The sequence below is a fragment of the Cetorhinus maximus genome, chromosome 17, assembly GCF_964194155.1.
Source record: "Cetorhinus maximus chromosome 17, sCetMax3.hap1.1, whole genome shotgun sequence".
NCBI lineage: Eukaryota > Metazoa > Chordata > Chondrichthyes > Lamniformes > Cetorhinidae > Cetorhinus > Cetorhinus maximus.
In genome coordinates this window covers 13383256-13396469 of record NC_135895.1, presented here as the reverse complement: position 1 = coordinate 13396469, position 13214 = coordinate 13383256, and the positions used below count along the sequence as shown (strand labels likewise).

Below are 13214 nucleotides of genomic sequence, written 5' to 3'. Positions count from 1 at the left end.
GAGTTACCACAACCACTTCACATGACAGCGAGTTCCACATTCAAATAGTGACTTTCAAAAGAGAAATCATATTCAAATATAACAATATATTCAAATTTCCAGTGTTCTCAAGCTGTAGTTCGGTAAAGAGAGGGGTCTAGAGTGTAACAATGGGAGGATTCTCCTTACTGCACTACTGTACTTTATTTGTTCATGGGATATGAGCATCACTGACATGGCCAACATATATTGTCCATACCTTTAGTGTGTTCCCTCATGAACTAAATTTACTTTAATAGTGCCATCTTTATGTAAGTCAGTACAAAATCTCTCTTTGGCTTAATAGGCTTAAATTCAAAAGCACGACAGAGCCAATAGCACAATTTGAAGAAGAGCAGGTTTCCTATTGTGTCAATATTTCTCTTTCAATAAATACCACCAAAAAACAAATTAACTAGTCATCTGCATTCTTTGCTATTTGTGGAATCTTACTCTACATAGACTGACTTGTCAATGTAGCAACAGTAACTTAATGGCTGCAAAGCATGCCCTCCCTCCTCTTCGATGTATTAAAACTAAACACTCTAATCATTAACTTTCTTTAATGTTTGCAATGATCAGGGAAAGTTATTTGTGCTGTTTACAGAACGGTTAACTATTCAAATGCACTTCCCTTGCCCCAGTAATTCGCTTTAGCCTTTTAACCGAAGTTGCATTGACTCTGGCCGGTGTACGGTTTCCTCCGGTAATTTACATAAATGGGCGTTCTGCATATTTGAGCCAAAATGGTGAATAATGGGCCAATTATAATTGGCCTAATATTCACCATTTTGGCTCAAATATGAGTCCAGTGCTGTCCTTACCAAATGTCCCCAGATGCACACTTTCCAGCAGCAGTCACAAGCAGAGTGACCAGGAGTGCAAAAACTGATTGATTTCCCTCCAGCCCCTCCATTCTTAACCCAAGGGGCTCAGAAGAGTGAATTTCCTGATGTCATCTAATGTGGCATAGATCCGGTTTCTACATTGCAACAATGGCGGCTCTTCAAAAAACAAAAGCACCCAATTGGCTGGAAATCGCCTTGGGACAGCCTGAGCTTGTGAAAGGTGCTGTATAATTTGGAGTCCTTTACTTACTTTTTTCCAAGCCTGGAACATTGCTGATTTGCAATGCTCAAATGCTCACTGAATCATCAAGGGAGCCCATAAAAATGCACGTCTATCTTAGTACATGAACATGAGGTGTATTCAAGCATATTTCAAATCACCAGTTAAACTAATTCCTGCATTTCATTTACTACTGAGATCAAATTTAATTATTGATCAACATTGATTATCACTTGCCTGTCATAATTGACAACTGGTCCAATTCTTGTACTGCACTTGGTCCTAACGCTATAGTGTGGATAACTGAACCACTTTGTTTCACCTCTGCGAAGCAACTGCTTATTCCACCGTCCTCCCCATCAGTCAGTAAAACGATTTCATCACCGTCTGTAGCACCGTCATCACCACGAAGCACCTACAAAGCAGTTGGTTAATATCAATATGGTGGGGGGGGGGGGGGGGGGGGGGGGGAGCGGGAGGGAAGTGTAATAATTGTGTGGAGAATAATAGATTATTAAAAGACTTACAGGACTTCTGGACTTACCTGAAAACCAGCCCGAACCCCTGCACAGATATCAGTTCCACCACTAGCTACCATAGGTAGAAGATCTGTAAGCTGCTTCCGTACATTGCCATCATCAATTATTCTCAGTTGTGATACAGTAGATGCACCACTGCTAAAAGTAACAATGCCAACTTTTGATTGATCTTCAATGATCTGCAGCAAGAATATCCCAGCCGCCTGTTTGAGCCTTTTAATTCGGTTTTCCTATTTACAAAAAGAACTCAAGTCAGATTCAAAACTCAATCTCCTTAACCAGCAGCCATCCTCATATTTTTATCCTCTGTATTCACCAATTTTTGTTTAATTCATTCACGGGATATGGGCTTCACTGGCTGGGCCAGCATTTATCGCCCATCCCTAGTTTCCCTTGGTGGTGGTGGTGAGCTGCTTTCTTGGACCGCTGCAGTCCATGTGGTGTAGGCACAGCCACAGTGCTGTTAGGGATGGAGTTCCAGGATTTTGAGTACTTTGCCCAAGGTAATCTTACTAAATCACCATCACTTGCTTTGTGGATTGCAGTCCAAGCAGACTGGAGCACATTATCTAGGCTGACACGACAGTGTACAGTATTGAGGGAGAACTGCACTCGCAGGGTTGCTGGAGGAGAGGTCAGAATAAACAACTGCAGGCCAGTCAGTTTAATCTCGGTGTTGGGAAAGCTTTTAGAAATGATAAACTAGAACAAAATTAATTGTCACTTGGAAAGTATGGATTAATTAAGGAAAGCCAAGCAAATATTTTAAAATAAAAACAAAGCGCTGTCAAATCAGCAAATCAGGTAGCACCTGTGGAGAGAAACAGTTAACATTCAGGTCGATGACCTTTGACTCCCTATAGGTGCTGCCTGGCCTGCTGAGTATTGGCAGCATTTTCTGTATTTGAGATAATTGGCATCTGCAGTGTTTTGCCTTTGTATTTGTGTTCAATAGGATTTGTTAAGGGCAAATTGTGTTCAACTAAACTGATTGAAGCTTTGGTAAGTTAAGAGAGAGGGCTGATGAGGGTAATGTGTTTGTTATAGTTTACATGGACTTTCAAAAGACTTTTGATAAAGTGCCACATAATATGCTTGCCAACAGCAAAGCTGAAGCCCATGGCACCCCAGTAGCATGGATACAAAGTTGACAGGAAACAGAAAGTAGTGGTAAATGGGTTTTTTTGACTGGAGGCAGGTATATAGTGGTGTTCCCTGGGATTGGTATTAAGATTACTGCTTTCCTTGATCTATATTAAACTTGAGTATACAATTTCAAAATTTGCAATTGTTACAAAACTCAGAAGTATAATGAACTGTGAAGAGGATAGTGGTAGGTTTCAAGAAGCTTACTGCATTTGCCAACAGAATGCCCATCCTGCAAGCTTATCAATGTATTCTTTTTTACAGTTCTCCTCTCTATTAACTGCATGCCCCGACAAGTTTTGAAATTGTACTTTCAATTCCTGAGCCCAAATCGTGCAAATGTAAATGATGCAAACATACATACGAAAATATGAGTTAGGAGCAAGAGTAGGCCATTCAGCCCTTCGAGCCTGCTCTGCCATTCAATAAGATCGGTCCTGACTGTAACCTCCCACCTACCCCTGCTAACCTTTCACCCCCTTGCTTATCAAGAATCTATTTACCTCTGCCTTGAAAACAGTCAAGGACTCTGCTTCCACCACCTTTTGAGGAAGAGAGTTTTAAAGACTCACTACCCTCTGAGAGAAAAAAAATTCTTCTCATCTCTGTCTTGGGTGGGTGACCCCTTACTTTTAAACAGTGACCCCTAGTTCTAGATTCTCCCACAAGAGGAAACATCCTCTCCACATCCACCCTGTCAAGTCCCCTCAGGATCTTATATGTTTCAATCAAGTCGCCTCTTATTCTTCTAAACTCCAGCGGATATAAGCCTAGCCCATCCAATCTTTAGTCATAAGACAACCCGCTCACTCCTAGTATTAGTTTAGTTAAAGCTTCTCTGAACTGCTTCGAATGCATTTATATCCTTCCTTAAATAAGGAGCCCAATACAGTACACAGTACTCCAGATGTGGTCTCATCAATGACCTGATTCACTGATGCATAACTTCCCAATTTTATATTCAATTCCCCTCACAATAAATGATAACACTCTAATAGCTTTCTTAATTACTTGCAGTGCCTGCATATTAGCCTTTTCTGAGTCATGCATCGGGACACCCAGATCCCTCTGCATCTCAGGGCTCTGCAATCTCTTACCATTTAGATGATATGCTTCTTTTTTATGGTGAATCACTGGGGTCCCAGTGCTAATTCTGGTGGAATGCCGCTTGCACCATTTGCCATACTCGCACTGCCCGTGTACAGGATCATAGACACATGGAAATAATGGCTTGGGTGTGTGGGTCAGAGTTTCAGAATTTCCCTGATGAAAGGTCTTGGCGACCTGGAATATTAATTCTGTTTCTCTCCGCAGATTCTGCCTGACCTGCTGAGCATTTCCAGCATTTTCTTAAATTTCAGAATTGCTGGTTCGTTGCTGATTTGGTATAAGACATAATAGAGCTCTTGCGGCATTTCCCCAGGGCTGGTAAAGAGGGACATCTCCGAGCCTTTCTTTGTTATGGTTCTTGGTTCTAACTGATCTCTGAAGTCATTTGACATGGACATGCCAGTCTAGACCATCCATAAAGCTATACAGAATAAGCAAGTCTTGCATGAAAGGGTTGAATCTTTAACTGCTAATTAAAAGTGAAGTGTTTTTGTATCCCCTACACCCCCTGTATCATTTGATTAACAATGGCCTTCAGTAGCATCAGTGTGAACCAAAACCATTTTTCCTACCGAGCTCATGCTTCCCGAAGTGTCAAGAACTAAACACAGCACTCGGTCTTTGGCATGCAGCATAGTAATCTTTGGTCCAGGGGGAGAGATATTAACTGGAGGGTTGTTTCTGAAATCTTCTGATTTGCTGATCACGTCCCAAGTGCTGCTGTAATTACACATTCTGTTTTGCATGTTTGGCGCTTCAGGATTGTGAGTCTTACTGTCGCAGAATTCAACCACCTGCAAAATGAATACAAGATCAGGTGTAACAAGCGTGAGAGTCTAAAAAAAATTAAACCAGGTAACGCCAGGTGTGAGAAATATGTGTTTTCTGCGTTAAAATGGAAGGTTTGTTATCAGAAATTTCTGGGTTTAATTTATAATTATTGGCTTAGCTCAGTTGGCAGCATCCCTCTCACCTTAGTGTCAGACAGTTATGGGCTCAAGCCCTACTCCAAGCTTTGACCTTTCCTATCTCTGTAACCTTCTACAGCCCTCTGAAACCTTTGCTTCCCAATGAGGTTGATGGCTGATGCTGTGCATGTTGAAGACTGAGAAGTTGAGCCATTAACTATAGCACACACACAATGATTTGAGAGGAAACCGTAACCATGAAAATAACAGCACGGTGAAGAATGTATCTTTTTGTAAACACAAGCTCAGCGAGGTTGGAAATTAGTATTGCTGAAAAGAGACATTTTGTCAAAGCTTTTCATCTTACATTATGCTCTTGAGATAAGTGCAAGAGAAAACAACATATTTATACTGTATGAGAAGGGAATGTTGATTGGTTGGCAAATGGACTCTGATTGGTAAAGGCATTGCCATGGGGAATGCACCAGTTGATGGTGACTGACAGTTAACTGCTAAGCACTGTTTGAAATTTAAACCAGGCAGCTTGATGCTGATTGGTCAAGGCATTGCCCTAAGGAATGAACCAGCAATTGGCTATCACTTATTTTGTTTAGCTGAAGCCTCATTCTTTGTCATAGGCATACTTATGGCACACAATGAAGCTATTCAGCCCATTGTGCCTGCGCTGTCCAAAAAGAGTAATCCAGTCTAATCCCACTTTCCAGCTCTTGGTCTGCAGCCCTGTAGGTTACAGCATATCCCAGTGTTTTTTTAGAATGTTATGAGGATTTCTGTCTCTACCACCAGGCAGTGAGTTTCAGACCCCACCGCGTTCTGTTTGAGAAAAATACCCCTCAACTCTCTAATCCTTCTACCAATTGCTTTAAACCTATGTACCCTGATTTTTGACCTTCCTATAACATAAATAGGTACCTCCTATCCATTCTATCTAGCTGCCTCATAATTTCATACAGCTCAATTAAATCTCCTGTCAGTCTCCTTTGTAACAAAGAAAACAATCCCAGCTTATTCAATATTTCTTCATAGCAAACAACCTCATAAATCTCCTCTGTAGCCTCGCTGGTTGATCACATCTCTCCTGTAATGTGGTGATCAGTACTGTATTCAGTACCCTAGCTGCGGTGTTTGATACAGTTCTAGCATAACTTCCCTGCTTTATACACAAAAAAATGCTACAGTTTTATGTGACTAAAGAAAACAAGTTGTGAGGTCAATTTCAGATTGAATTACAGCCTGTTTTTCTAATATTTTAATATCAAAGCTTCCTGAAATGGAAATATTAGAGCGGGTAACCCAATATGTTGTAGCAAGTGAAGGAAGCTTGAAATCTGCTTCATGCTATACTTGAGTTGTGAATACTGGATACTAAAATTATTGGGTTTTTTTGTTGTAGGCCTACCTGTTTATGTGCAAGGAAAATACCTCTTAATAACTCTACTTACCTCTGGTAGCCCTTGTAGGTACATTATTGAAGCTGATGAAAGTTGATTCTTGTCTGGGAAAAACATACAATCGCTATTCGGAAGCCCTGTGCTGCTATCAATGCTACAAGGGGAACAGGAGCCCCCAGTGCACAAGGCAGTCTTTCCTTTTATTCCTTTTGAACACCTAGCAATGAAAACGAAACATGGTGCGGTATTAATCAATTTGATTTCTGTAGTAGTCATTCGGCAGCTTATCTAAAAATGAAGACCATCTAGGGAATGCTTGTTCATCTGATATTCATAATTCAGAAATGTCCTGTGGTTTGTGATACTCCTCTCATTTTAAAGTTTGGAACTGAGAGATGTCCCATGGTGTCCCTCACAGTTCTGGGTTTTAAGTATGGCTGAAGTGTTTACCTGGCCTGTGCCTTTAAGTAGTTGGAGCTACTTTCACACCATTAAGATTAGAGTGCAGCTGTAACTGCCTGTAAATTTCGGAATGAAGGTCAATGATTGTATTTTTGTTGCTTCTGCTGTTTTGCGTCTGTAATGATGTTAAAAAAAATCCTGAATTTCACCATTAGCCAATATGGCCTTTGCTTGCCATTCCCAGGATCACCTCCTTCACTGTAGGATCTGACTACCTTATTTCCTCTATACCTGAATCATCTAGAAAACATCTGGACGGTGTAATGAAGGATGGTTTCTCTGGATGGCTGTGTTAGGATAGGTCAAACGGCCTTCCTCAGTCATATCCAACTTAAGATCTTGCAAATCTTTCCTGGCCGCTGTGTCAAAAGCTTGGAGTTCCCTACTTAATAGCGATGTGAGAGTTCCTTCATGACATGTTCAAGAAGAAGGCTCATCACCAGTTTCTCAGGGCAAGTAGTGATGGGCAATTAATGCTAAGCTTTCCAGAGATGCCTGCACTACTCAAACTAATTTTCAAGAATCCTATGACTCTTTGGTCATTGCAAATGATTTGGATCTTTGACCAATGGGTTATTTCAAGTGTGATTAAGCGTAAAGCATCACAAGAATTTTCTCCCTACTATAGACTGGAAACCCAAAAGAATTTTTCGATTCAAATAAATCCTGTCACTAGAATTCAAGAATGTCTTACCTTGTTGTTTTGATTTCGTTGTCAGACAAGTAGAAGGGCACAAGCTCATTATATTCATCGAACACTCCCCACCGAAGATGGGCCCATTCATGAACAAATACTTTACCTGTAAAAATGGGAACGTTTTTTAAAATAACCTCTATTTCACTCAAAATTAAATGGTACATTTGGCCTCTAATGATGTTGCAAATGAAAAGTCAAGGCCAAGTACGATGTTCAATGTGAAGCAGGGTTGGAGGAGATGTTTTGTCAAAATGGAGGAGGGGGAAGTGGGGTGAGAGGCAGAAGAAGTAAAGGTAGGAGAAAAAGGAGGGAAGGAAGGAACAGATTGATAGAACATGGTGGCCCTGATTTCTATTTTTAGATTTGTTGCAAACATTTGTGGTTGTTAATACTCCTCTATTTACCTTGATGTGAATCAAACGGGTTTGAAATAAAAGTGAATATTTTGTCGGGTTTAACACTGTGATGGCATCACTTTACAACAATTGCAAAGGCAAACAATAGAATATTTGACTTATTCCTGGGTGTACTTTCTAAGACAAGCTCTGATGCTCGTTTGTTACAATGGCCTTCTCTAGGCTTTTACAGAACATCATCTAAAGTAAAACTTTGCTCAATTTCAACCTTACAAAGCTAACGTGAGTGTATTTCCATTTACAGGGGAAGGAATAATAACTAGCATAATTGAAAGGAATTTCCTGCAAAGTTGTTACCTCTTGGACCATAAACGGGGATCAGGCTATCGTTGAGCATGAAGTTCGAGGTAAAGTGAATATACCGGCCCTTCTCACCACATCTGCCATACTGTAGAGTATATGGGTCATCTCCATAGTTAAGATGCGGGTTAGCAATGATCACATCAGCCTATTAAAACAAAAATGGATGAAATAACACCAGGAAAGCAAATAATCCAACCTGAAACTACGTAAAACATATAAACAGCAAAAGTGTGGACAAAAAGGACAGTGAAGGAGAAAATATAAATAAGAGAAAGTTGGAAGGAGCAAGACTTTCTTCTCTGAGTGTAAAGTAACAAATTACATCTTCATTAAACTCTCCTTTTAAGCCAATATGTGTTGGTGCATGTTGGCAAGGTAAAGCAGAATGTATTTTCCAAACCTTGCAGTGGATTACTTGGATAACTGGAATAAAGAATCGATCACCAGTGGTGCTGGTATTGCAGTTATTCACAAAATTGACCGGGGCTGTTCACCCCAGTGTCACGTTTAAGGATAAGTCTGCGTGGGTGATAGGCTGCCCACAAAATAGAAAAAAAGGAGTGCTCACGATACCATTGTTCCAGCTTTTACCTTTTCGTACGACTGGGTGGTTGGTCTCTGGTAGTTGGGGTTTGAACTCCAGGTGATGGGCAATAGAATTTTCACATCTCGATAATAAGCTCGATGTTTGGTGGCGCTGAACAAGAAGGAAGAAGCTGAATTCACCATTTCCTGTAAGAAACACAGTCATTGCAACGCTTCTAAATCACTTGTATGAAATTGACAATAATTCCTCAAACACGTAGAATGTTATCACTTTATGCTGTGGACTTTAAAATTGGATTCTGTGGGGTGGGAAGGAACGGGCAGACGTATATGACTTTATCGTACTTCTGTCTGATCGACATAAGCTTGCACCTTTATCGAGCTGCTAGCATGGCAAAGTGTCTCAAGGCACGTGACAGGAGCGTTGTACAACAGAATTTGACACCGGACCACATAAGGAGATATTAGGAAATATTCTTAGGTCAGTAAGATAGGTTTTTCATGAGTGCCTTGAAGGAGGAGCGAGAGAGGTAGGGAGAAGAGAAGGTTTAGGGAGGAAATTCCAGAGCTTAGGGCCCAGGCAGCTGAAGGCATGGCCATTAATGCTGTATTGTTGAGATTCAGGTTGTGTCTGATTATTGCGCCTGTCATAAAACTTGGGATGTTTTACTAAAGGAGCCATTATAAAGGAAAATTAATTTGTTGCTTCTCATACTAACAATTGAGGTCCTATTTGTAAGCCCTCAGTGGAGTACATTTAAGCCACTTTAATCAATCCAATTAAAAATACCCGCAGTTCCCTCTCCCCATCACATCACATCACCTCATCTCACTTCACCATCTAACCGATGACGCTTTAACGAAAGTTTTCCTTACAATCCCTTTCGCATACTAACATTGCCTTGCTCTCACTCGAGCCTGTCTTATCAATCTTATGTTTTCATTTCGTATCTTAATGACCTCAATGTATTTCCTTTTAAGTTCACGGCTGAGAAGCTCCCCTTTATCACGGCGCCAACACCTGTGGTTAAAAACTAGGGCCTGAATCTTTCGCTCATCGGGCGCGTGAGCACAGTCGCGGACGGGAAACGGGCCCCCGATGGCGACCGGCCCCCGCCCGCGATTTCACGCTGGCTGGGCCAGCGGGGGCGGGGAAGAGGGCGGGCGTCCAAATTACCGCAGGTGCAGGTGAACGCGTCCAGCGATCTCCCTGAAGGCAGACAGCTGCCCCGGGGAGCTCCAGACCCCCACAGAATAAACGAAACAACAAAAGTGCTGGAAAATATGTCCATGCAGAACAGTCCAGCACCTGAAAGCATCCCTCATAAAAAAAAAATCTGTCCCCGGGTATCTCTTTTTATTCCCTTTCTCCCACGGAGATTTCATCCCGCCCTGGAGCCAGGTTTGAGCTAAAATGTAAAGGCCGCCTGGCCGATTGGGCTGTCCGGTCAACCATAAAAGTGGACGGGCCATGAGAAATCGCTTTCAATTGCCTCCTTAAAGGGCTTAATTGCCCACTTCATTGTCTGCTATGACTGCTACGCGCGCCCGCCTAGCGAAATATTGCGCGAGGTGCATGATAACATCGGGGCACTTGCCCAACATCAACTCGCCCAACATCAATTTCGCGGGTGGACGGGTCGGGTTGCGCGCCCGCCCACGGGATGTAAAATTCTGGCCTAGATTTCTGGGTACTAATGACATCGAGGGATATGGGGATAGCAGGGGGAGAATGGCGTCAAGGTAGATGGCAGCCATGGTCTGTTTGAATGGCGGAGCATTCTCGACAGGCCGACTGGCCTATTCCAGCTCCTATTTCCTATGTTCCTAACCTGCCTAATTGTGGGTAGCTGACGAGGCAGGACCTGTCACTGGGAATTGGCATTCTTCCCGCTCGGTCCCTGATAATTGCTGCCCTGTTCAGTGGAGTGATCCTGGCTGGTCAAACAATGGGAACTCACCAGCTCTCTTTGGGGCGATTTGGGGTTGAGATGGTTAAATTCCAGGCGTATCCCTGTGCATATTTGGGGGAACCACAAATTGTGTTTTTTTTTGCCAATCTGCAGTTAAGCTGCCTGGGACTAAGAGCCCTCTTCCCACATGGGGGAAAGAGTGTGCAATCCATATGGGCTAAACTGAATTCTACTTTTGCTGTTTGGAGAACCTTAAGCAAGGTAGTAGATTTTTCATGTTACGGATGATTTCTTTATCCTTTCATGTGATGTGGGCATCGCTGACAAGGCCAGCATTTGTTGCCCATCCCTAATTGCCCTTGAACTGAGTGGCTTGCTCAGCCATTTCAGAGGGCAATTAAAAGTCAACCACATTGCTGTGGGCCTGGAGTCACATGTAGGCCAGGCCAGGTAAGGGCGGCAGATTTCCTTCCCTGAACGACATTAGTGAACCAGGTGGGTTTTTATAGCAATCAATGACGGTTAATTCCAAATTTTATTGATCGAATTTAAATTCTACCGGCTGCTGTGGTGGGATTTCAACCCATGTCCCCAGAGAATTTGCCTGGGCCTCTGGATTACTAGTCCAGTGGCATTACCGCTATGCCACCGTTTCCCCGTGTTCGACAGGGTAGATGGACAGAAACTGTTTCCTCTGGTGGGAGAGTCCAGAACACGGGGGCTTAAAATTAGAGGCAGACCACTCATGGGTGATGTCAGGATAACACTTCTTCACCAAAAGGGTAACAGAAATCTGGAACACTCTCCCCCCCAAAAAGCCGTTGAGGCTGAGGTTCAACTGAAAATTTCACCACTGAGATTGATAGACTTCTGTTAGGCAAGGGGTATTAAGGATTGCGAAACCAAGGTGGGTAGATGAAATTAAACTTATAGATCAGCCAAGATCATAATTGAATTGCATAACGGGATCGAGAAAGCTGAATGGTGGACTCCTCTGTGCCTACAAACTCTTGGCTGGCCGCAAAAGAAAACTTGTGGAATTCCAAATTGCTAAAGAGTTCACGTTAACTGACAACTTCCAGTAACATTTACACAAATAATGAAAAGCAGTTAGCAGTTCAGTTAACTTTCCTACCTCAATTTTTGTGATGAGGTTTGGATCCTCTGGAAGGTCAGGGTTAATAGCAATGACAACATTGTCGTAACCATTATTCACCAACTGCACCTTAGAACATCTTGCAACATAGACAGAGATAAGGCACTCCAGAGTTAGGAGAAATACCTCTAAGGATTTCATGATTAGAGTCCAACTGAAGTCTCTTCTGCTCCCAAATGATGACGCTTGTCAAGCTAAACTAATTTATACTGAACCGTATCAAGGTGTTTGAGGTCAGTTTTGAATTTTATAACTCAAATTTGATTGCATAATAAGGAAATCGCCTTCAACGTTTCCTTAATATGTTACCCATTTGTAAGATAGGTGCTCTAAGATTTTACTTATTGGTGGATGGTGAAATAGATAGTCAAAACAGATTTTCGCTCCCGAGGTGGACGTGCAGAGTTTGGAAGTTTCCTGTCTCGCCGCACCCGTCTCAGGAAAAAGTGTCCTGAATGGCAGATCCCCACGCCGGGGGCAGGGGTGGGATGGAGTTGGGTCCACCACCCCTGGATGCAGAATGCAGATTGGAGGCGGCCACAATGGCTGCTGAGCGCCGAGATGACCTGGTTCAAAGGTCAGCTTCAGATCCCCGGGGCTTTGGCCAAGATATTTTGTTCAATATTAGGCCCTCTAGGCTTCACCTGCAACCCCCACACCTGTACCAACTCCCCATAGCCCGTACATTCTAACCCATGCCCCCACCCACATCCATGTCTGCTCAGGGCTGAAGAGAAACTTACAGTGGGAAGGGGAGGATTCAGTGGTTCTGGCCCATGTAGGTAAGAACGACGTAGGTAAAATTAGAAAAGAGGTTTTGCATAGAGAGTATGAGGAGCTAGGCACTAAATTAAAATGCAGGACCTCTGCATTATTACCTAAGCCATACAAACTGGTGTAGAGATGAATGCATGGCTCAAAGATTGGTGTGGGAAAAATGGGTTTCGATTCATGAGGCATTGGCACCAGTACGGGGGAAAGTGAAAGCTGTACTATTGGAACAGTCTACACTTGAACCGTGTTGGGGCCAGTGTTCTAGAGAGTCGTATAAATAGGGAAGTAGAGGGGACTTTAAACTAACTAGAGGAAGGGATCATGTAGGGGAAGATTGGGTAAATTAAGGCAATCGATCAAAGTAACAATAAAGCTAATGATAAACAGGGTTTGGCAGGAAGGAACAGTGATTGCAAACTTAAGAGTGCGTCAGCAGACAGGGCCAGAGTTTACAAAGACAGTAAAACAAACTGAATTAAGGGCCCTGTATCCAAATGCCCGTAGCATTCAGCATAAAACAGATAAATTGTCAGCTCAAATAGAAATTCATATGTATAACCTGATAGCCATTACAGAGATGTGGCTACACACGGAAACTGGAGCTGGGATCTGAATATCCAAGGGTATGTGGCATTCAGGAAGGACAGGAATCTGGGAAAAGGTCATGGGGTGGCTCTGTTAATTTTTAAAATTCGTTCATGTGATGTGGGTGTCGCTGGCTAGGCAAGCATTTATTACCCATCCCC

The 13214-nt window shown here is 42.6% G+C and overlaps 1 protein-coding gene across 1 annotated transcript in view; it reads right to left on the bottom strand.

The window, feature by feature from the left end:
* LOC144692822 (calcium-activated chloride channel regulator 1-like) overlaps nt 1-13214 on the bottom strand; it is an 85277-nt gene that overhangs the window by 58305 nt on the left and 13758 nt on the right. Inside the window, 8 exon segments of the mRNA XM_078561897.1 lie at nt 1324-1501; nt 1631-1855; nt 4454-4675; nt 6253-6418; nt 7358-7463; nt 8074-8224; nt 8671-8811; nt 11674-11773. Coding sequence (XP_078418023.1) covers nt 1324-1501; nt 1631-1855; nt 4454-4675; nt 6253-6418; nt 7358-7463; nt 8074-8224; nt 8671-8811; nt 11674-11773 — 1289 coding nt within the window.